Source organism: Triplophysa rosa, linkage group LG17 (genome assembly GCF_024868665.1).
Source record: "Triplophysa rosa linkage group LG17, Trosa_1v2, whole genome shotgun sequence".
In the NCBI taxonomy this organism is placed as follows: domain Eukaryota; kingdom Metazoa; phylum Chordata; class Actinopteri; order Cypriniformes; family Nemacheilidae; genus Triplophysa; species Triplophysa rosa.
The window spans coordinates 23,120,538-23,145,635 of NC_079906.1; the positions used below are offsets into that span (position 1 = coordinate 23,120,538).

A 25,098-nucleotide genomic window follows, 5' to 3' on the forward strand; every position below is an offset into this window, starting at 1 on the left:
AGAGAGAGAGAGAGAGAGAGAGAGAGAGAGAGAGAGAGAGAGCGAGAGAGAGAGAGAGAGAGAGAGAGAGAGAGAGAGATTTGGGTGATGAATGTTCTACAAACGGTGGATAAAACAAAAATGGCAGGAAACACGTCTACAAACTTCACTCGCTGCTGCCGCTCTTTGGGAATCACCCTCTCAAGTTGGGTATCTAGCTTAGAATTTAAGCTTTCGGGTTAATCTACTCTCCACAACGTCATTACAGCGATAAACCCATAGAGAGCATTCAAACAAACCTGTTTCTTTATTTCTTTATTTGCTACAGCGATTCTGATTAACAACTTCAAAGGACATTTTCTCAATATTTTGATTTTTCGCACCCTCAGATTCCAGATATTGTCCGATCCTAACAAACCCATACATCAATGGAAGGTTTATTTGTTCAGCTTTCAGATGTTGTGTAGATCTCAATTTCAAGAAATTGACCCATAACACTGGTTTTGTTGTCCTTGTGTAGTTTAAGCATCATCTCATCCATCACATCTGGTGCTCTACAGAACAACACAAGTGAATATACATGACTGATTTTGAAATGGTTTGCTTCTGGCTAAACCTCTTTACTAATAAATCTAAAAACCTTTAACACCAATAAACCACGTATAGATGTTGAGAAGTGTCTGCAAGAACTTCACAAAGTCACCTGAAAATGTGAATTCTGTCCTCATTTACTCAAACCTGAATGAGTTTCTTTCTTCTTCAGAACACAACGGAAGATATTTTGAAGAATGTCGATAACCAAAGAACACTGAACTCCATTGACTTCCACTGTATGAACACAACACCACCGAGACATTTCTCAAAATATCTTCTTTTGCGTTCCACTGAAGAAAGACTCGCATACATGAGAGAATAAATGACGAGAGAATTAAGATCACTTCTGCCACACATCAAATCTGTTAGTCTGCGGAAAACTTTGCGAAGAGACGCCGTGGCACAATTCAATCTGATCTAAATGAAAACACCGGCCCTCGACGCCTCTGCTGCTCCACGTTCCAATTTACAGGAGACGGAGCGCTGGAGCGTTAGCATCCCAACAAGACGAGAACAGGAGACGTTCTAATAACAAACCCGTCCCAATCTCCTCATGACCAGCAGGCAGAACAGATGAAATCATGTGTTTTATTGCGGAGTGCCGGCCCGGCCCGGCCCATCTCCTGCACCCGCGCTCCATTCAAATAAAGCCGTCTGACTTTTGAATAAATGAGCTCTTTAATGCTTTCTGTCAGCAAATCTGGCTAATTCCCAGCACAGTAATACAGAGACAGCTGACAAACGCTGCTACTACCAGAGGTCTGCCGTCCTCCCTGCACGTCTTCATATAATGAAGGAAGTTTTCAATCAGCGTGTCTTCCCGACCGTGCATGTATTAGGTTTCAACAGACGCAGTGCAGCGTTCCAGCCAAACCCCGCAGGAGAAATCCACTCCAACTTTCACTTACCTGCGTCTAACTGACACGATAACAAGACCAGCTGGGAGAACAGAACTTCTGTACATCAAAAGTGTTAAGCCCGGCACTAAAACACACTCTCGAAAACTAAAGAAAAAAAAGAAACAAGGCCTCGTCGACGGTATCGGTGAGATTAAACAATGTGACCACGCAGAGGAATGTTACACAAAGACTTAAAGGGACAGTGCACCCAAAATGAAAATTCTGTCATCATTTACTCACGCTCATGTCATTTCATACCTGTATAAATGACTTTGTTCCGATGAACACAGAGAAAGATATTTGGAAGAATGTTAGTCATTTTCAGTTTCAGGACATCATTGGCTACCATAGTAGGAAGAATTAAATGATCAAAGGTGTCCGAGAACTCTTTGTTTTCCTACATTCTTCAAAACGTCGCATTATGTGTTCAACAGAACAAAAAAATACAAAACAATTCTCCTACTATGGTAGTGGATGATGTCTCAGAACTGAAAATTGCTAACATTTTTTCAAATATCTTTCTCTGTGTTCATTGGAACAAAGACATTTATACAGGTTTGAAACAACTAAGGGTGAGTAAATGATGACAGACTTTGTATTTTTGGGTGAACGGTCCCTTTAACAATCATTTCAAAGATCAAGAACTATTATACACTTACACGGAAGTAAAAGAGACAAAAACATTTCATCATTTATTCATCCTCATGTCATGTCAAACCTGTGCGAGTTTCTTTCTTCTTCAGAACACAAAAGAAGATATTTTGAAGAATGTCGATCATCAAACAACACTGAACGCCATTCAGTTCTATGCGTGAACACAAAACCACTGAGACGTTTCTCAAAATATCTTCTTTTGTGTTCCACTGAAGAAAGACTCGCATACAGATTTACAAACACATGAGGGGAAACAAATGATGACAGAAGTTGTATGTTTGAGTAAACTGTCACTTTAATGTGAATGAATAACAAGTGATTATCAAACGGGAACGATGTCAAAACATAAGCCTATGTGTCTCATATAAAACATTTGCTTTATTTCACTAGAGACGTACAGGTTTTCAATCACCCATCATTAGCACAGTGTTCTTCACATCCATCCTCCACAACGGAGCTTCAGTGAGCTGCCAGATCGAAACCCTCAACCCACCGATCGTGTCCACACACCGCCACTGTTCCATCAACAGACATCCATGTTTAATTGATGTTCTGTGTTCTCTACAGCTACACACACACGCACACACACACACACGCACAGGCTTTGGTTGACTATCTCCGTGGGGACAGTCCATAGGCGTGATGTTTTTATACTGTACAAACTGTATATTCTATCCCCTATCCCTAAACCTAAAGATCATAGAACACTTTTTGCATTTTTAGACTTGTAAAAAATATTGTTCTGTACAATTTATTAGCTTTTGTGCCCATGAGGACCTCACGAGTCCCTATGAGTTGGTGCGAGTCAGGTTTACGTCCCCACCGGGATATATTAACACACATACGCACACAAACACACGCACACACACACAGAACTCATCAGAACTCTAACAGCACTCATATTATAAACAGAATGTGTATTAAAACAAAAACAGATTTGTATTTATCTGGAATAACACGCAATGATGAATACGACCAGAAACATTAGAAAAAGAAAGAATATTAAAGAAACATGCATTAGAAAAAGAAAGAAGGAACATGAGAAAACACACATACGCCAACATGACACAGATGAGAACCAATAAGATTCAATAAAATTACAGCATTTGAATCAAAAATGATTTGTGTTTAGTTGACGCAAAGAAGTGGTAAAAACATCTGAGACGACATGATGTTGAGTGAATGATGAGAGAATTGTCATATTTGAATGAAGTTTTGGTTTCTGATGGGTTTGAGGTGTGTCAGAGGAGCTCTGGGATGGGTTTGGGAATGTGATGTCATTCCAGACTCTCTCCGGCTGTGCTTCAGGAAGGAAGGAAAAATGCCCTGAATCTGATCTTCACAAACACACCAGTGAATGAGTGACGCCAAGAGGATCCGTTCAATAAAAAACATCCTCTGCTCTCCTCTCGGTTAGTGACGCCGGATTTCAGCTTCAAGAAGAACTGAGAGGTGAATGGATGTTTTACAAACATGTTTCTCATGTAGTGTTCCGCGATTGAACAACACGAGAGCCTCACGGCAGCAGTGACCTTTATCTGACAATTCATAACACTCATGACCTTTTCATCATCAAGAACGACTGTCAGTCGACATGTGCTGCTGAGTTGAGAAATCAATCACTCGAGGACCGGCCCCGACTGCTTCATACCCGCTGTCCTCACGTCATGCGATCGCAGCAGCTGCAGCGCCATAAGACAAAGCTGAAGGCACGTTCACATTTCCTACACATTCCTCAAAGAGCATAGGTTCACTGCGTCATCTCTCTGTGATAGCAGTGTCTCGAGCATCAAGAGCAGAACATCTGGCTAGACAAACATTTCCAAAACCCACCCCAGTAACTCCAGACATCATGTGCCGCCTTCAAACACACATCCAGTTTCAGCCGCAGTCTAAAGCGCCACAGCATACTTCCTTCACTGAGAAAACAATCCCAGAATCCTTTGAAATCAATCAAATAATTAAGTCAAGAACAAAGGCTCATTATAAATCAACCGTAAGTATATTTGCATTTATAAATATAGTTTTGGCTTTACAAAAAAGTCTGCCCACATGAATATTTACTGTAGTCAGAAAAAATCCTACTATTGTGTTTTTAACCCTTACCATAGTTAATATGAAGACAATACTATAACATACATGAACTAGGGCCATATGACTGCATGGCAGAATCCAGGCATTTAAATGGATTTTGATGCATAACGCGTATTGGTGCAGAATCTTGCAAATTTAGAACTTCTCAATCAGAAAATAGCGCTGAACAGCTAATTCAATTTCATTTGTGCTTTAAATAACATCAGTAGTGATCAAGATCCGGTTTAAATATGTAATCTGCCCGTTTACAGCATGGAACACGCTGGCAGGCTCTGTAAGAACTTACCTCACAACGGGGTGTAAGTTGCACCCCTGGGGCGTAAGAGCCCCCCAAAATTCCCCATAATGGGACAGGAAACATGCCCATATAAGGCGTCATAACTGTCCCATGTTGAATAACTTCGCAGTACAACCACTTAGAGACAAGGGGGTGGGCTCATTTTACTCAGGCAACCAATCAGTATCCCAGGAACTTCCTCAAGCTACGAAGCCACGCCCATAGCAACAATTTACAGCAACCTAGCAACCGCTCCCATAGACTCCCATTATAAAAAGTCCATATGGATATCTTTGCAACACAGTGTCGTAGAGACAAGGGGGTGGGCTCATTTGACTCAGGCAACCAATCAGTGTAACAGGATCATCATGAAGCTATTAAACCACGCCCATAGCAACCATTTACAGCAACCTAGCAACCACTCCCATAGACTCCCATTATAAAAAGTCTAGATGGATATCATTGCAACTCAGTGTCGAAAAGACAAGGGGGTGGGCTCACTTGACTCAGGCAACCAATCAGTATCCCTGAAACTTCATTAAGTTACGAAGCCACGCCCATAGCAACCAAACATCTTAACTTAGCAACCATTTAACAAGACCTATAACTCTGCATCAGAACATCGTAGAGACATGGGGGTTGGTTTGTTTCACTTGGTACTTGAAGCAGTATCAATTGGCTTCTGCTAAGCCACGCCCATAGCAACCAAACAGGTTAGCCTAGCAACCGTTTAGCAATACATATATCTCTGCATCAGAACATCGTAGAGACATGGGGATTGGTTAGTTTCACTCATAACTTAGAGTATCATCAAATGGCAGATGCTAAGCCACGCCCATAGCAACCAAAAAGGTTAGCCTAGCAACCGTTTTGCAATACCTATATCTCTGCATCAGAACATCTTAGAGAAATAGGGTTAGGTTCGTTTCACTTATGGCTTGGAGTATTATCAATTACCAGCTACCAGGCCACGCCCATAGCAACCAAACACATGACCTTAGCAACCGTTTAGCAGGACCAATATCTCTGCTTTAGAACATTGTAGAGACATGGGGGTTGGCTCGCTTCACTTGTGGCTCAAAGTATTATCAGTTGCCAGCTGGCAAAGCCACGCCCATAGCAACCAAACCCATGACCTTAGCAACCGTTTAGCCAGACCTACATCAGCATCAGAACAATGAGAACAAAGTTTTACGATAAGTTTAATCGATAAAACCTTTCAAACTATTTCAAACTCTTCAGGACAGGCTTTGTCAAGCCAACATAAAGTTTGTACTCGAACTTTACTAGTTTATGTTATTATTAATTTATATTATTATTTTACTGTATAACATTTGTATTAAATAAACAATTTGTTGAATTTTGTTGTATGTTTATTTTATTAAATAAACAATTTGTTGAATTTTGTTGTATGTTTATTTTATTAAATAAACAATTTGTTGAATTTTGTTGTATGTTTATTTTATTAAATAAACAATTTGTTGAATTTTGTTGTATGTTTATTTTATTAAATAAACAATTTGTTGAATGGCTCGTGTAGTTCGGTCGCATTTAAAGAAAGCGTATGGTACACTGACATATAGCGGTTGAGCTTGGTATCGCAGTCTAAATTCAAAATAATGAAGAGACAAGTTTAGCCAATTAACGCTTCTGGGTTTCTTTTGATTGTTATCAGAATTAATCTACAGGCGCTCTGTTGTTTGTGAATGTGTACAGGTAGTTAAGGGCAGTCCACGAACATGCGCATGGGCTGTAACGTTTGTTTATGTTATTGCTTTGAAACCGTCGATAGAACTGTAAACCTGACAAACAGACATAAAAAATATAATCCCATGATACACAACAGTTTTAAAATGATGATACAAAATTACAAATAGAAGAATAAAAACAGAGATAAAAGATCCAGTGAAAAACATGTAGATATAGAACTAAACTCAGTCATGAAGAGTTTTGACTGAAAAAGTCTTTCAGATTCACCAAACACAACACAACGCAAATCAAATCACCATTCAACGATGAAAATGCTTTCAAAACATGCAGATCAAAATCTATCTGATCTATACCAATAGAAGCAGTGTGACACATCCAGACAAATCATCTTCACACCACATGTTGAAGGCAGTGAATGACTTGCACATGAAAGATCTGCAGTACAAACAGAAACGACCCCCTCAGCTCACAATACTACACTTACACTAGACAACAAACCTCAGGGGTGGAAAGGGCAGTAATGAAGGTGTTTTTGCGTCTGGTTCACGGGCCGTCTGAGGTGAGTTTATAAATACTGCCTCTCTCTGGATGTCTGATGCTGTTAATTCTCTCTTCTAAGTGCACCATTAATCGATTAGACATCAGTGTAATATCTCATATCAGCCTCTCTGTGTGACGTGAGGAGGGGGTACGAGGACAGGTTCTCTATGACTGTCCTTAATATGTCAAAATCCTGACACAGAAGATCAAGTGTTGACCTGCAGGAGGTCACGTGACCTCGGTGACATCACCGTCTGGTTAATGCAGCGTGTGTCTGTCACACCTTCATTAAACACATCGACCCGCCGCTCTTATTAAACTAATTCATTATTCCTGCTAGCGAGCGGCGGTAATGAGCTCCACGGGTCGCTGGGGGTGAGGGGTTTCACTGACTCTCATACTGTATTATATCATTTCATCAAAGAAAATAACACGAGGAGATCAAATAAAACACCTATATGACACGTTTCCTTAAAATTCACCAGAAACATCTGGAAAGAGAATCTGGAATGGACACGATCTCCGCAATAAAAAATGGTTTCTGTGTTAAATTTCCATTAAAACAACAATTATTAAAGCTGCTCATTATTCCTTAAGGTCTGCTGTTAATCAAGTATTTTGTGGCTAAATGGTAAAAATGTCGTTTTCATGATCACGTTACTATAATGTAATATTCCCTTTAGTTTCAACAAATGCTCTTTTTGACTTCTACAGTGTTTTCAGAGCACAATGAACAAGATTCATTACCATACAAGCAAAACTCTACGTTGAGTACAGACGTAACATTATCCAGCTGTTTATCATTCACCATTATGTGTTTAACAGCTGGGATAAAACCTCTTTAACAATGACACACATCATTCAGTCCATCCGAGTAAACCACAGCCAAAAGAAAAAAAACACTTCATGGGAATATTCATGAAGCTCCAGGTCTTTTCCAGACAGGACCTCCGGCATGATTTCAGAAAGCGTGTGCTCCCTCTCGCTTCCCTTTAGCTCCTTCAATTACAGAAGAGGAATGAATTCATTCTGTGCCAGTCTCCCTGCCACGCACGCCAAGACCTATATGACCAATTCTAGAAAATGAAATGCAGTCTCTGGTGAATAAGACAGCAAAACAAAACCTCGCAGCAAAAGCAGGGAGTGAACGCACACATGTGCGGAAAATCAGAATGAAGATTCCATACATACACATGTTTTAACGTGTAAAACCTTTATCAGCCTTAATTCAACCTTAAACTCCTTACAGTACATGCCAGTTCAATATGAAAACACACACCGATCGAGATCCAGAAACGTTCTTAGAGCGCCTCCTACAGGCACAACATCATCACAACACCCTCACAGGTTAACAGTCAATGTGGAGTCATATACCATATTGTCATCTGAATTATGATGATATAGAGTTACACGTATTTCACAGTAGCAATACCACGCTTACAATAGTGTCATTGCTGAATCTGCAGTTTTGACACCAGACCTTCACAACACACACAATGTCCAGATACGCAAACATCTGAAGAGTTTGGTTCCATAATGAGAGAACTCATTTGTTTTTATATTGTGCGTTCCAATGACTATCAATCAAACTGCAGTTGGTTTCTTTTGATTTAAACCATAATAACTCAAAAAATACATCTAACCAACACAATAAAACACATTAAAAACATGATAACACAATTAAAAAAACATGATTTTGAAAAAATAAAACACTTTTTTAAAACACTTCATTTTTAGAGTACAACATAAATGTACTATAAACCCCCCGACCCAATATCATGTTTTTAAAAGGTGTTTTCTCTCGTTTAGTAAATGAATGGCAGTAAAATGGGAGTGTAGTGAGGCATTGTGACTCATTGTGACTCATTGTGACTCATTGTGAACAGGTGACAAACCATCATCAGCAACAACACACTGCTGCTGAATTATTGACATTATCATCAACACAAGTGGAAATAAAACCGAACTAAGATCTCCACCGCCAATAAAACCCCCTGGACGGACTCATCTTCCTCCGGTCAAAGATCTTCTCATGCAAGAACGTCCCAAAGGCCAAGAGCTCAGCAGAATCAGCTCTGCACACATGAACTTTCACAGACTCGTTGTGTCCAGCAGGCATTTTCAAGGAGTAATCCCACACGAGGAGCTTAAAGAACGCTCCACCGCCTCGCGGACGTGACATTTAAAAACCTCACGGCTTCTTTCTGCGGCCCGTCAATGCCAATCGCTCTCTCGCCGTCCACACATGAAAGGTGCCGGCCGCCTCATCGATGGGTTTGATACTGCCCTCCTAAAAAGTGATCAAACTCCAAAAAGAGTCTTGATGCCAGGAGAAAGTTGAAAGCGCTATCGATCGGCGGCGTTCAAAGAGGATAACAGAGAGAGAGAAAACACAACAGGCCTATTTCCCCCACATCCAAAGGTGAGGAGAGAAGTCATTGATGCGAGGTGTAAGAAAAGGTTTGGTGTTTAGTCACAGTTAAGGTCAGACACGTAACACAGGTGACATGTAGACAAATCCACCGTCTTGAACACGCTGGTGACGTGAAAGAGGTCGTTCTCATAAAGCAGACGTCTCGTCTGGGCCTTCTGTACTGAAATCTGATTTTATTTCAATATAATCGCAAGACGTTCACCCTCCATCTCTTACCGAGTGTCTGAAATCCACGACTCCACACGCTTCATCTCAAGATATGACATTTAAAATCCTTTAAACATGTTCATGTATATCAGGGGTCTCATTTATAAAACTTTGTGTAGATTTGATCCTTTAGAGTGTGCGCGCGCACAAAAGGAACCAGAACCTGTGCATAATTCGCTTTATAAATCCCTGACAGGAGGAGACTGCGTAGTACATGCATCTCCACCCGATATAACCAAATATAAAGCTTACAACGCCTAGTTTAACTGTGCATGATGTATCATTTCCACATGCACATTTCCATTCACGTGACGTACGAGACATGTGGAGGCAATGGACCGCTCCGCCACCGTCCACAATAATATTGCGCACCGTTAATCATTGTTCTCGCTAGAAATGTTTTTATTTTGATTCTGCAGTTTAGTTTAAGAGGAATTATAATGCACCTCGCACTCCTCGATGTTATTACAACTTTAAAACGCGCACAGGAAAGCGTTTAAAAGCATCGCCAGCACTAGAAATACATATCTATACTCTTTGTTGAACTTTAGTGCTTAACTCCATTAAAAACAGCAAAATGTTTAGTCAAATGTGTGTATAAAAGAGAAAACGGAGTGAAAAGAGTTCTGTCTGTATAACTTCACTCACACCGGTACAGGCGGCGTACAGTAGGCTACGCATGTAGTGGATTAAATATTTAGATCGAAACAATTATCACTCCGTACAAGCGCAAATAATCCTGCTGGATTTATTCTTTATGATCATTTGGATCTAACGTATGATATGAAGAGTTTGGTTCCAAAATGAGATTACTAAAATTTTGCAAAAATCATGTTTTTTATTATGTTGTCATGTTTTTATTGTGTTTTATTGTGTTAGTTAGATTAATTTTTTTTAGGTTTTACGGGTTAAATCAAAACAAACCAACTGCGGTTTGATTGATATTATTAGGAATGCACAATAAAGGAAACATGATTTTTAAAAATGTTAAAAACTGAGTTATGTCTTTTTGGAAGCAAACTCTTCATATGGAGATGAAGTTAAATGTGTGTGAGACATTAATACTTATAATCGTTCTTCTAACATTTACTTTCTGCAATGACTTGAGTTCACAAACTCGCCATTTGTGTCGCCAGCTCCTCTTGTCTCCAGAATGTGCATACGCATGGGACAGAGTTTGCTGCATTTTCCCGTCAAGTTTGTTTTTATAAATCCAGTCTTTTGCGTAGGAAGTGGTGTACGCATCTTTCAGGGCACGTACGTAATGGTTATAAATGAGGCCCCTGGTCACCTACAATTCATTTACATCACGGATTTATAAGAAATAAAACCACAGAGAATTAAAGCTCAGATGCACATGTGAGTTTGTGTGAAGGGCACGAACAAGAGAACACATTAAACCGAATCAAATACACATCTCACATCATCTAAACAACCTTTACGTCTGCCAACACGAATCAACCATTTTGATGACATCATTCGGCACTTCAGCTTCTCATCAAAATCCAGGTTAACTAAACCTTATTGGCTGTTTTAAAAGGGGGAGGAGCCACTCAATATGCCCCGCCTTATATTGATATTAATGTTTGGAGCTGACAGACTGTGAATCTTCTGATTGGATCAAAAGTGACCTGGACATTTCCAGAAGCTCTGCTCTTAAGAAGTTCTTGATGCAAGACGACCAGCACATCTAACATGCCCAGCCAGAAGCATTAAAGGAACATTTCTCCACGTGAACGTCGGAGCAGATGCCGTCTCACCTCCCAGCGTTTCATTCAGCCTGACGTAAAGTGAAGTTCAGCAGTTCAGACCTGACAAGGAGACGAGTGGGCCAATTTAAGAGCCGAGGCTCTTTAGCGGAGTGAACCTGGCCTTACAACTCCAGATTTGATTTGGAGACCATCACGAGTCGGGTAATTGGCTAAACGCGCTGCTTAATTGCTTTTAGTTCTCAGGCTGCTTGCCCATAAAATGTGGAGGCAGGAGCAAGAGAAACTCCGTAAATCTCAATGCGGCTGAAAATTGGATTTATCCACGCGACCCCTGAGGCCGGATCTCGCTCTAATGGCGCTGGGGTCGTTAAAGGTGCGGCCCGTCTGCATGAGGTATAATCACAGAGACCAGTGCGTGACTCAATTCAAGAACAACACAAATTCAAGCCAAACTCTTATCACTGAAATCAAATTTGCTGCTAAAATGCTTCTCCTGTGGCATCTCTGTTTCGTCTTAAACCTCTCCGGAATATTTGTATATTTCCAGATAGGAGTGACACCAGAGTTATAATAGTTTTGATTATAGTTTTATTCATATTTTACAATATTAAAACTTTTTGTTTTTGTGTTCATTTTAGTTCAAGTTTTAGCAACTTTGGTATAAGCTTTTCTCATTTTATAATTTTTTGGTTTATTTGATTGAACAGGAACGTTTTCAAAGTTTAAATGTCAGTTAACTAAAATAAGCTTGCCTGACACAGACAGAAAAAACACAGAAACATCTCGCAGCTCTTTAATTCTTCAATGATCTGTTCTGGGAGGAGCATCTTCACGTCAGTTCTATTCATCAGTGATCGGAGGAGACAGATACGGGATCATTTTACTCCATTAGCAGAGGCGAGCGGTGGGGGACACCACCACGGCCCTTTATTGCAAATGAGTTGCACAATTGTGCGATCCGTCACAAAAAACATTCGAGCCGTCGCGAGAGAGAGGAATCAGATGTCATGGGCAGACGGAACGGTGCCTGGCTTCCGCCTCTCTCCCTCTCTCTCTCTCTCTCTCTCTCTCTCTCTCTCTCTCTCTCTCTCTCCCTCTCTCTCTCTCTCTCTCAGTCACGCGTGCATAGAGCCCATAAGCGTGTTCTGTACAGTACTGAAGACAGGTCAAAACATGCACTTGCACAAATGCTCCAAAATATATATATACTGAATAAATATAGATGAGAAATCGAATGCAGTGTTGTTGATTGTGTTGATTACAATGACTCTCTAAAGATCCGTCATGAAACAATAACAGCAGCACAACACTGCCATCCACTGGCTGCGAGACACATTCACGTGCACCGAGACTGTCCTGTGAAAAACCCTTCCTGACACAAGATGAAGAAGGAAGTTGTGTTTGTTTTATTTAACAGAAACTAACACTGAACAAAACCTCATGTTAGTTCATGGTCATTTTAGAAATGACTAATTACTTTAAAGTCACCATGCAATCAAACAGGAACATTGTAAGTGTTTTACACAGTGCTGCAGTGATTATTACTCCTCTCCTCCTCTCAACAACAACTCTTCACCACATGACGTCACAAACAAAAAAGAGGTTGGACTACACTGACTGTCCAATGGCCAGGCATTTTTAGCCCTCCCGTCCAGGCCCAACGTACAACAAACCAATCAAAAAGGGAAGGGCAAAATAAAGCCCCGCCCTACATTTATTTCTAATTTCAGAAGCCGTTTCACTCGGAAAAGAATTCATTCGCAACTTCCGTTTCATGGTGACTAACATCAAAACATTTAACATTCGTTAATGCACATTGAACTATCCTGAATGAACAACAAATAACTGTATTTGTATTAACATGAACAAATATTATTACACGGCTCGTTAGAATGCTTGATTCTGATTGGCCAGATGAGACATTTGCAGGTTCGTTATTCCAAGATAACAACCGCTCAAAACTAATAACACACGGTAACCTGTGGTGACAGGTTTTTTGAAACATTAAATATAAATGTGACTTTTGTATACTACAGTGTTTACTACAGTTTATCAATTTACTACAAGGCCACTGCAATTTTCTATAGCAAATAGCATCAAGTTATACGGACACTGACTAATGTCACACACAAACAAGCACAATGAAAAACCCACTAAACACAAACACGTTGGTCTGTCTTATGCACTTATTCGTATTATTCTACATAGGGCTGCAACTAACGATTATTTTGATAATCGATTAGTTGGGCAATTATTTTTCGATTAATCTGATAAAAATGTAATTACATATTTTGCTTATAATAAGTAAATCAGATATGGGAAAAGTATACACAACTGAACTCATTAGCCTTCTCCCAAAATGTTGTGAATGTCTCCATAATTAACACACCTGGTGAGGTGATTCATGTGTGTCATATTAGAAGCAACTGACAATAGTCTCTCCCAAACGTGGGAGCGAGGGGAGGGTCGGCCAAGGAAATAATTTATATGTGACATGAAAAGTGAGATATTTGTCATTCAAATGTAGTGAAGTACAGTAAAAAGTAAACAGAAAAAGTAATACTTAAGTACAAATACTCAAAAAGTGTACTTAAGTACAGTACTCAAGTAAATGTACTTCGTTACCCACCTCTGAACTAAATAAACCACCAAGTCAGTGTATTTAGCCTATTATGTACTTTGCAAAGTGCAAACGCCACAAATCGGGTTTTACTAATATAATCTTTAATTTTGTTATTTAAAACACCTCTCCCCTTTAAACTTTAAAACTGCGCAGCTTGAAGAGATGCATGCAAAACACGTCTGACTTTAAAACAGCACAACTTGTGCCGCACGGAGAGACGCATCCACTGAGAGACACGTGTGACTTTAAAACTGCGTACCTCGCGCTGCACGGAGAGACACGTCTGACTTTAAAACAGCACAACTTGTGCCGCACGGAGAGACGCATCCACGGAGAGACACGTCTGACTTCAAAACTGCGCAGCTCATGCTGCACGGAGAGACACATCTAAAACGGTCATTTTAAAAGGGAAGAAGACGCGCTTGATTTATAACTGCGTGACGTCAAGTGACGTCACAGACCAACTAATTGATAATGAAATTCGTTGACAACGAATTTCATTATCGATTATTATCGATTAGTTGTTGCAGCCCTAATTCTACATGTCACACTGTTCAGCCATGAGTGGTTTTCTTATTAACATGGACAAGCGTTAATGTCAAGCCCTGCTTTACTTAATACATGATGTGAATATATATATACTGCTGACTGTCAGTTCATGTTAACTGATGCATTAACTAAAGTTAATGAATGAAACCTTATTGTAAAGCGATACTAATTTCAGGATATATTCTGTCATGATGTCATGATATCTCATGTACTGTATATGTCTGCATGCACATTTGCTTAATATCAACGTGAAAAAAAGATTTTGGATGCATTAGGGTGAATATAATCAACTATAAAACAAGATCCTATCTGGCTGTGATTGACACATCTGCTCTATAAACGATCATATGACAACGGTTCAATTCCAGTGCACATAGATTCAGTCAGATCTACACGCACGCACGCACGCACGCACACACACACACACACACACACACACACACACACACACGCGCACAATTCTATTCATATCTGTATCCTGAAACAGAATTAAAAGGAGCTACAAATATAGAACAAAACCTCTTGAATCAGATGGTGAGAGAAGCCAGCACATGACTACAGAAGTCCTCTGAAGAACTCAATCTGCTCACGTTCATCCACTGACTGCAAGCATCACTCGACCCTCAATAACAAAACAACACGAGTGTGTTCTCCTTCACAGGTACGCCAGGAAATATGAGTGTCATACCAGTTTATTTTCCTGCATGTAGATTCTCTGGAGTTTGGAGCAGCCCTGAGCCAACGCCACCAGCCCGTCATCACTGATGTTATAACACTGTCCGAAATGGACGTCCCGCAGGTCTTTGCAATGCTCGCCCAACTGCACAAAACACATAAAGCAGAAGTTCAGTCCAGCTGGTCGTCACAACTTGTTACGCCTTATTAATAGAACCGTGTGTGTGAATATATCAGCTAGCTAAAACGACAGACTTAGCTTTCAGTCTTTACTCGGTAGGTTCATGTACTTCACTTTACATTCAACAACTGGAGTACTGGAACTGACATCAGCTCACCAGTTTAAGAGCTTGATCTGTGAGCTTGTCCTGGTTTCCAACATGAATTTTGTGCAGAAGTGGGCAGTGGACGGCGACGGCGCAGAGCGACACATCACTGAGCTGTTTACAACGGTACGCCGTGTACTTAACCAGACCTCTACAGTTAGATGCCAGAGTACAAACGCCGTGATCCTGAACGTTCCGGCAGTCAGAAATGTTGATCTCGGTAACGTTCTGTCTTCTAGATGCGATCTTCACCAAAAGATCATCTTTAACCTGCCGTCAGAGACACAACAGTGTGTGAGCAGATTCATAATCTTCATCAAGTGTGAAAACAAAGCTTGAGCAAACATTTCATTTGTTTCTGTCAAACTGTTAAAGGAGCAGTTCACCTTCAAAATAAAAAGTTCTGTCATCATTTCCTCACCCTCTTGTCATTTCAAACCTGTATGACCTTCTTCCTTCAGCAGAACACAAAAGAAGATAATTTGAAGAATGTTGTTGACATTGCATTGGTTACAGTTGAAGTGAATGGCGGGCTGTGCTGTGTTCTGTTACCAACATGTTTCAAAATATCTCCTTTTGTGTTCTGCAGAAGAAAGAAAGTCATAAGCTTTGAGATGACAAAAGGCCGTGTAAATGATGACAGAACTTTCATTTTGAAGGTGAGCTGCTCCTTTAAGTATAAATAAAAAAACACAAACCTGCTGAAGGCCGCTAAGATCGATTTGTTTCCAGAACTGGAAGTCTAGGCAGAGGTCACGCCAGTACTTGCACACCAGAGACGCTGCTAAACATCTCTCCTTCACCGACAGATGAGAAAACACCTGTAACAGGTACACAGTTTGTCACACAAGCTCTTCATATACCTGATGTAGGGCTGCAGGATTATGGGTAAAATGATCGTCACCATTATTTTGCTCAAAGTTTTAATCACGATTAATAAACACGATCATTTTGTCAGTTCATAACTTTTGTTTTTAATGTCACTTCAGCGTGTTTATTAGGTCTATACTTTACAGCCAATGAATATGTTATAATCTGCTGCCATCTTCAACACCGTATTCAAAGCACGCAATCAATCATCTAAACACTCCACCACAAAAATGAACATTTTGTGACCTTCGGAATGAAACCGGAATGAAAAAATGATTTTTTATAAATCATTACTATTGGTCACCCTTCATGTTTGTCTGTGGGTTTTGTAAAAAAGTATTAAATGATCCTGATGTTTCAGGATCTGTAATCAAATGATCCATTTTATGTGAAAGTGTGAATAGATTTCATTTAAAGGGGTCATATGGCGTGAACACGTGTTGTTCTGTGTCTTTGGTGTGTAATAAGTTGCTCATGCATGTATTAGACGTGTATAATCGCAGAAATGAAAGTGTGGGAACAAAAGAGTCGTTCTATGTAAAAGCGAATGCTCACCCAGACCTGCCTGAAACACCTCGTGTAGCCACACCCCCACAAATCTACATCAGTTGGTGGTCTGATTTGACTGAGACCGCCCAAATGTAGACGCAAGTAAGGTGGGCGTACCTGTCAGTACAATTGAAGAGGAACCTGATGTTCCAAATATGGTCAGAGGCGTTACATTTCCCTCACACGCTTGCAGTGTTCCACCAATCACTACGCACTGGTGAACTGGCCAATCACAGCACACCTCGCTTTTCAGAGCCATGAGCTTTGTTAAACATCTGCGTGTTTCAGAGAGGCGGAGCAAAGAGGAGATAGAAACATGCACGGATCGTGTAAATCGTGTATACGCATTGCATTATTTTAGCCCTGTTATATGACCCCTTTAAGAGGTTATCTCCCTTTATGAAAGCATGATCATTAGAGAGTTCAGCTCTGTGTTTCTGACTGAATGTAACTTCTGGCAGTCCATCAGTTTGTAAAATGTAAAGCTTCTAGTTATACGTCATCAGATGAGTTTTATACATCACCAGCACACAGAACATTGACAGACCTTGAGCAGTATAGATGAGGGCAGCTGGTTAATGTGAGATTGCTCTGAACTTTCAGGGGTTTTTTCCTCCTCCGAGGCCTCACAGGTGGAAGAGGAGCTGGCCGCATCCATCCCCGCGGCGCACCCGTTCTCCTCTGAGGAAGACGATGAAGGCAGAGGACAGAGAGAGGGCAGGAGGCACTGGTCATCCGATGCGGAGGCGTCTCCTCTCTCTTCTCCGTTCTCCATGGGCTCCTGGAAGGCACAGCGTGGCTGCTTGCGGGGCGCGCACCGCTGCAGCTCGGCGCTCTTGCGCTTGCACACCATTTCTGAATAGTCCGCGGCTGGGACGACGGCGCAGAAGAGCGCCGGGGGCGTGATCAGCTTGACCGGCACGGCGGACAGCAGACTTCTGCCCTGGGTCTCCCAGAGGGCTCGCTCTCCTGGAGACCGGAGGAACTTGGCGCAGTCTTCGGGCGAGTTCAACGCGGCGTAGTGTTCCACGAGTTTGGATGCTGCCGCCGCCGCGCAGCCACTCTCGAAGGGCCAGTCGTCCTCGATGCTTCCGCTGTTGCCGTGGACGATGAAGCAAAGCATGCAGGGGCCCTGAAGGAAGCAATTCCTCCTCCTCTTCTTCTTGGGCAGCTTCCGTGTTTTCTTCAGGCTATGAGCATTCTTGGAGAGAAAATGGCCCATATAGATGACTCGCAGTGACTCTGGGGAAGTTAAGGGACACAAACACGGGAAAAATGACTTCATGATTTGTTAAAGACAGATTGAGACAATTTAATAGCTTGTTGACATCATGGCCGAATAAAAACAGTCAGAAAATCAGAAGTTATTAGAGGGAGAATTCTTTCATCATTTATTTCCCCTCATGTCAAGTTTCTTTCTTCTTCAGAACACAAAAGAAGATATTTTGAAGAACGTTGATTATCAAACAAAACTGAACCCCATTGACATTTCTCAAAATATCTTCTTTTCTGTTACGCTGAAGAAAGACTCGCATACAGATTTGCAAACACATGAGAGAGAATAAATGATGACAGCATTTTCAGTCCCTTGCAGTGTTGCAATAATTCTGACAGATTCTTTTGCAATGACATGCGATATTAAAACAGAATGAAGTGAAAGTGATTTTTGTCAAATGTTTCTATCCGTAGGTCTATCACGATTATGAAATTTGGCTGACGATTAATTGTCTTTCAAATAATTGTGATTATGGCGATTAATTGTCTGTTTTAAGGCTTTCACAATATACATCGGAAAAAAATGGGTCATCATATATTTAAGGTTTAGGCTTTTACCTGTCAACAATACAACCGCCAAATACTTGTAAATGAAGTAAATTGATCACGAGTGAAGCCATCATTAAAATGCTATCGGCCATATAAAAGCTTCTAGTCTGTTTTTTTCTCACTTGCAAGACTACAATAAAAGTTTACTTCTATGTTAATGAAATTTTGGTAGACTGGTTTTCACAGTGAGATCATCTTCAGTAATATTAATTTGTACTGCAGGTTATTTTTATGGTATATGCTTTAGTTATTTTTAAGTTATTGTGTTGTGGTGGATTTAATAATCGTGACAGCCGTAGCTATTGATGACAATTAATGTATTCAATGAAGAAAATATATATTCAATTGAATAACCAATGTTATTTACTATAGAGTGACATTAACAGAGAAGAGCACAAAAATAGGAGGGTCTTGCTGTGTAGATGCAGCAAGTCTGGAAACAAAAATCAACAAAATGCTGTGAGTGGACATCAAGAACAGTGGATGTAAAATGCAGCAGATACTGCAGATCACCCTTGTTTTCTAAGGATTCACTAGAATTGTGGTTATCTGAAATGACTGCGATGACGTCCAATATATGCGATGAGACGATGATTTCATAATTGTGACAGCCCTATCTATCCCAGTCGAACATGCAGAGTAAAGTGACACATCACTGATGAATCGAGCAGAGATCAGACTGAAGATTTAAACACTAACTGTGACTGTAGTATCTGAGGTTGGTGTGGAAGGATGGAGAGAAGTCTGTCAGAGTCATTACTGCACGTGTCAATGTTATCATGATACGCTGTGACCAAAAGCTCAAAGAACAAGTTTCGTTCTGACAGAATGTGACGATCTTTCTACAAACATTTGACAAGCACATTCTTCACAAACAAGACTATACGTGCAACGCGTTGCTTAATGTAAACAACACAGCAAAGCTGTCACTAGACGATTTCACAAACACAACTTCACTAACCTAAAGAAGACTGTTTACACTAAACGTCAAAAATGACACACGGACGGTCATATATTACAGCAAGTAAACATGATGCAACTGTCACGGTTAACGACAAGAGCGTGGCTGAAGTAGCACGTAAACATCATGTTAGTCATTTAACACTGTGCCACACGTCAAAGTACCCTAGTGAGTATTATCATGACACTGAAACTGTATCGCGGTATTGCCAGAACATTGTAAGGGCATTGTAAGGGTAATAAAGCTACAGAATGAGTCACTTCATCAGTTAATAATACTCATGTTTGTCTTGAGTGTGTGAATACTGACGCTATCTGACAGCATGCATCGTATAAACACTCGTGTCTCTGCACACGGCTGTGAGTGATCCTGACAGCTAAACTCCCTCGTGAGGTAAATAACCTTCATCTAATAACATTTAAACAAAACCCACCAGCTCGCAACTCCGTCCCGCGCGCTCATAATCCGCGAAACACTGCAGAACACGAGCCCCGTAACCGCGCACGGCCCCGTCAACCTGCTACAATGCATCAAAACACTTCCGGAATTCAAACCACAGAGGAAATCCCGCCCACGACTCAACGCTCATTGGCCCGATCACCTGTCTGTATGGAGAAAATGACCAATCACATGTGGTTTAAAGGGATACTGTGAAGAATCGCAACAGGCTTGATGCGCGTTCGTAAAGGTAGAAAATATTCACGATAACCGAACGGATCCTCACTTTTATAATCTTTTGTATCTTTGAAAGTGGCTTTTTTGCAAAGTTTCATAATAGAGACGCACTTTTAATAAAACAGTCCGATAAACACACACATCAAGTTTCCCTGCATTTGCCTGTGGTGTCCAAATCATTTCGCGAATCGGTTCGTTCGAACAACGATAAAACGATTCCTATGAATCACTCAAGCGTGTCACGTTTGTTGTAAACGTCACTATGGTTTATCACTAACATTTTCCGTAATTCTCGTTTACTTTGCTCTTAATATAATATATAAAATATAAAAGAAACGTCATTCATTCCATGAAGTCAGTTAACAGTGGAAAAGATGTGACGTGTGATTGGTTCGTGGCTGAATGTGGTTTTTAAAGTAAAACGGAGCGGATTCGTGTGTGTGTGTACTGTACATGATCCAGCAGGAATGGGCGTGCAGCATCATTCTATCCTAAAAATAACTCCAGTCCTGGAAAACTGAACTTCCATTGCAATGGCCACCTCTCCACCCATAATAACCCGACAGATTGTTCGGTCCGAACTACAGGAATACAGACAGGCTTCACATGATCTCTGTTTATCTGATGCGATTGACTGTCTGATGTATGATCGACATGGCGTTAAGACAACTTTCCAGAGTTTGTTTCAGCACAGAAAAGCAATAATCGTTTTCCTGAGGGTAAGAGAGGTCTATCTCATCATGTGTGTGTTGTAATGCTCATTCAGCACTCTAGGGCAATCTTAATACATTTCCAGTATTGTCCTGAAATGTTCTTGTATTGATTTAACGACATTCTACACAGTCATACATTTGATTTAGCACTGTTTCTTATTAGAATCCGTGTGTAGATTATATAGCCAATGTTTTCATTACGGTCAGGTATTTTAAAGTCCCAGTGAAATTAAAAATGACAATTCTTATTTTTTCATGAAACATTGCAGCGTTTCTAGTAAATAGTTTATCAATGTGGGTCATTCTCTTTTTAAAAGTCACGTACCCTCATAATCTTTAGTTAAAATCTGTAAATGCACTTCCGCCCTGAAATGACTATCCATCTCAAATGACGTAAATTAGACATCTTGGCCGGAGCATCCGTTAACTCCTCCCCTTCAACTGTCAGTCTGCTGCCAGTTTCATTTCAAAAGCTGTTCAAAACAGCTGTTTTTACACATCCAATCAATTCGCTGTGAAAAACGCAAGCCACGCCCCCTAATTTTCTCCTTTTAAAGATGCCATGAATTAAAACCACAATTTTAACCCGAGCTTTTGTTATATAAGAGGGAATGGTATTCACGCGAACATGCTGTAAGTGTCAGAACTGAAAACGCCCTTGTTACTGAGATTACATCTGCTATTGACACCAGGCTCAGCAAACGCCAGGTCCTGGAATGCACCTATCTATGACGTCATTGATAGGCTGAACACCGCCTCCACAGAAGAATATCAACGACTACTTCTCTAGCCCCGCCCACTGGTTCGCGCATGACAGTACTGAAGTAACACAAGGAACCAGATAGAGCGAGCAAGCAATAAACATGCCGTTAAAGATCGCAAAATATTGTGGAGTCAGCGCCTGGTTGTGGAAGAACACAGTCGCTGCATAACCTTCCTTTGGATTCCCACATTAGGAATGCGTGGCTGAAGTTTATTTTTAAAGACGTTCCAGCTCACGTGGATAAAACATTAGGCAGAGGTCGACGATGGATTTGCGGAGAGACTAAAATTAAAAAGCAGTGCTGTGCCGTCAATACTGGATCCGATAGGAATGGAGCAGCAATCTTATGTGAGTACAACATGTTTGTACTATGCGTCACTGTTGCTTCGTTAGAGATCGCTTGATATGCCCTGAATTACAGATGCGGGGAGTTAATTTATAAATCACACGAGGTCCCCAGATAATACTAATCCTGTGCGAATAGGGCGAATGTGTAACCCAAGCTATACAAACTATACGCAAAGCCTTGCCATCACATCCGGGAAATAAGTCAGTAAATTTGAGTAAATCAGAGGCTTCACTTATACCGTGTGAATGCGTCACGTGAAATACAGATGTGGGGAGGTCATTTATAAATCACACGAGGTCTCCAGATAATACTAATACCGTGCGAAAACTGTGAATGGTGCTAATGTGTAACCTAACGTTACGTCTCGAACCAAATTCACAGAAGGCTCCAACTAAGTTTACTACACAAACTGCTATCCAATCATAGCAGTGGGCGTTTACTTCCAAGTCTTCAGTGCGGCACGCCCATTAAAGCCCATCGTTTGTAGAGCCGGCCTCAAAACCCGGGTAGAAAATAGCCTATTACTTATTGATTTTGATGTTTTTGAATGTAAAAACCACGCAAACGTCACAAGTAGACCTCAGACAACAGTATAAAACAATAAACAAGCCCAGTTCATCACACCTTTAAATTCATTTTCACTCTGAGATGTGTCAGAATACGGAAGTAAAAACGCTCTCCACTTCCGATTCACGGAGACTTTAAAACACTATTGAAATGTGTTAGAATATATAAAATGCCTTATGCTTTTTTTGTGAACATGCTTTCTTTGTAAACGTGTATGTTGAGTCGTTTCAGTTATTCAACTGCATTGTTTTGAAAAAAATGAGCCATTTTTCATCTGTTCTACAGAATTTCTTGTGCTTCACATGCAAAGAATATGTAGAAGACTTGGGTAAAATACCTCGGGATATGCTGCAGGTGAGAGGGGGTAATATTAGAAAAATAGATCATTATTAATTGTTTATCATTTATTTGTGTATCCATTGTATGACAATTAATAACATAAAATTGTATTCATATTTCTCTCCTTGCACAAATGCAGGAATCCAATGTGAGATTGGTAGTGATTGGCCAGTCATTGTATTCTCACATTGAAGTAAGTTCCAATAATTCACATCAGAACAATGGATAAGACAACATTGCAGACGTCAATATTTGCCTGGTGAAAGTGTTCTGTAGAGACAGACGTGACATTAGGACAATAAGAGATTATGTCAGACCTACTGAGCATGACAAGAGTGTTTTTAATGTTCAGCAATATTCTGGTCTTCCGTCAGTTCAATGCGGAATTAATGCTGTGAGTTTGTTGACTGGGAGAGTGTTCAGAACAGATTATTTTACTATCGTGTCATTTAGGGATTCTGCTCTCTGACTGGCTATCCTCATGAAATATATGTTGATCCAGAGAGACACATTTACAAAAAACTTGGCATGAGAAGAGGAGAGACGTACATGGAGAACTGTAAGATGCACCAGTGGTTTGTGTTTTTACTGCACCTCATTCATGTTATTTTAATGTGTTAACATTCATTTCATCTCTCTGGCAGAAGAACAATGGATTGTAATTTCAATCAAGTGTGTTCATATACAAATATACTTTATATAAAAAGGGTGCAGAAGCATCTTAGATTTTGTTCACATGATAAACATTTTAAAACATATTTGAATATCTTGTTTTATGATAAGCAGACTAAAGACTGCTGAGTTTTAATGTATTTTATTTAAAGCAACACTTTAATACGTTTGTTCACAGCTCCCCCATGTGGTTGATAAGTGCAATTGTCTGTTACCAGTGTTGTGAAAAATGTCGCTGTATAAACTTCCCTGTGGGCACCGCAATGAATGCACGTGAATTTGTTTACGTAAGCTGATGGAACCGGCGAATGCAGAAACGTTGTTTGGAAACCATGTCGCATTCTTCTGCAGGAAGGGGATGGGCGGGGCTGTGTGTACCGACCCGAACACAGAATTTACAGTGTGTGGTTTTAGCTGCTGGGAGGCTGCTCAGGTAGCAGCGGCAGTAGAATACGTCCAGTTAAGAGTCGTTTTACCACTGAAATAATTTTAGAGACATTATTTTAAGGTCGAAAAACTACAAAGTGTTGCTTTAATTAAGTAAAATTCATCTGCCTTCATAGCTTCCAAAAGTCCACACGTGAAATCCAGTTTGTTAGTGGGCAGTCTGAAAAGCATGTGGCGTGCCATGACCAGCCCCCTGTTCGACTTTCAAGGAGATCCACAGCAGCAAGGTGGAGCCATTATTGTTGGCCCAGGTGAAAACACTTCTACAGAAAAATCCTGTTATATTAACAGCTTGTTCTAATCTCAACATTTTTGCCATCACAGGTCCGAAGGTTCATTTTGTCCATTTTGACATGAATCGTTTCGACCACATGCCAATCAACTGGTTGCTTCAGCTAGCAGGTCTTCAAACACTGGACTTCAGTGATTCTCCTAAAATCATTGACATCTGATTCAATATGACTGATTCTGTGTTTGCACCAATTTAAGTTATGTGTTTAAACTGTAGATTTGCTTAATGTAATTGTGTATATTTTGCTTTTTGCGTGAAACAAGCCATTTCACTGTACCTTACTGTATTACTGTTCTACATTACAACCAAAGACTGTTTTACATCATGCAATGAATTTCAAACCAGCAGCAGATGTGGCTATTAAATTGGCACGTGAAACACATGAATTGGATTGAGACTAACTTTATTGAGGTGACTCTCACAAAACCTTTAACCACAAAAGCTTTGAAAAAAAATGTAACTTGTTTCTTGTTACTTTTTTACATAGTTATGAACATGAAAGATAATGTGCTTAACAATCTTAATTCTGAAGACATACTTTTCTTTACAGAGAATTTTTTATATTTTTCAAAAGCAAAATTAAATTCCTTAGGGCGGTTTCCCGGACAGGGATTATCTTAAACCAGGACTAGGTTTTAGTTGAATTAGGATAATTAAATCATTTTTGAAAACATACTCTCGAAACAAAACAATTTTGATAATATTTTAAGACATGTCAGCGCAAGTTCAATCAAAACAACTCTGGGGTGGTTATTTTAAATCAGGATTTCGGCCCTAGTTAAATTAGGACATTTAAGTAGTTTT

The 25,098-nt window shown here is 40.3% G+C and overlaps 2 protein-coding genes across 2 annotated transcripts in view; one reads left to right on the plus strand and one right to left on the minus strand.

Moving 5' to 3' along the window:
• The window catches only part of fbxl17 (F-box and leucine-rich repeat protein 17), a 67,762-nt gene extending 47,727 nt beyond the window's left edge, over positions 1–20,035 (minus strand). The window contains exons 1-5 of the mRNA XM_057356973.1: positions 19,911–20,035; positions 17,240–17,934; positions 15,972–16,094; positions 15,286–15,543; positions 14,961–15,092 (exon numbers count right to left, since the gene is read on the minus strand). Of these exons, the coding sequence (XP_057212956.1) occupies positions 14,961–15,092; positions 15,286–15,543; positions 15,972–16,094; positions 17,240–17,914 (1,188 nt within the window). The 5' untranslated portion in view covers positions 17,915–17,934; positions 19,911–20,035. The remainder of the gene's footprint in view (positions 1–14,960; positions 15,093–15,285; positions 15,544–15,971; positions 16,095–17,239; positions 17,935–19,910) is intronic.
• Positions 20,036–20,638: 603 nt separating this feature from the next.
• On the plus strand, positions 20,639–24,669 carry prxl2c (peroxiredoxin like 2C). Its single transcript, XM_057357010.1, has 6 exons — positions 20,639–20,871; positions 22,830–22,898; positions 23,023–23,076; positions 23,337–23,442; positions 24,119–24,253; positions 24,327–24,669. Exons 1-6 carry the CDS (start codon positions 20,686–20,688, stop codon positions 24,452–24,454), a joined length of 678 nt encoding a protein of 225 aa, XP_057212993.1. The 5' UTR covers positions 20,639–20,685; the 3' UTR covers positions 24,455–24,669.
• Positions 24,670–25,098: the final 429 nt, after the last annotated feature.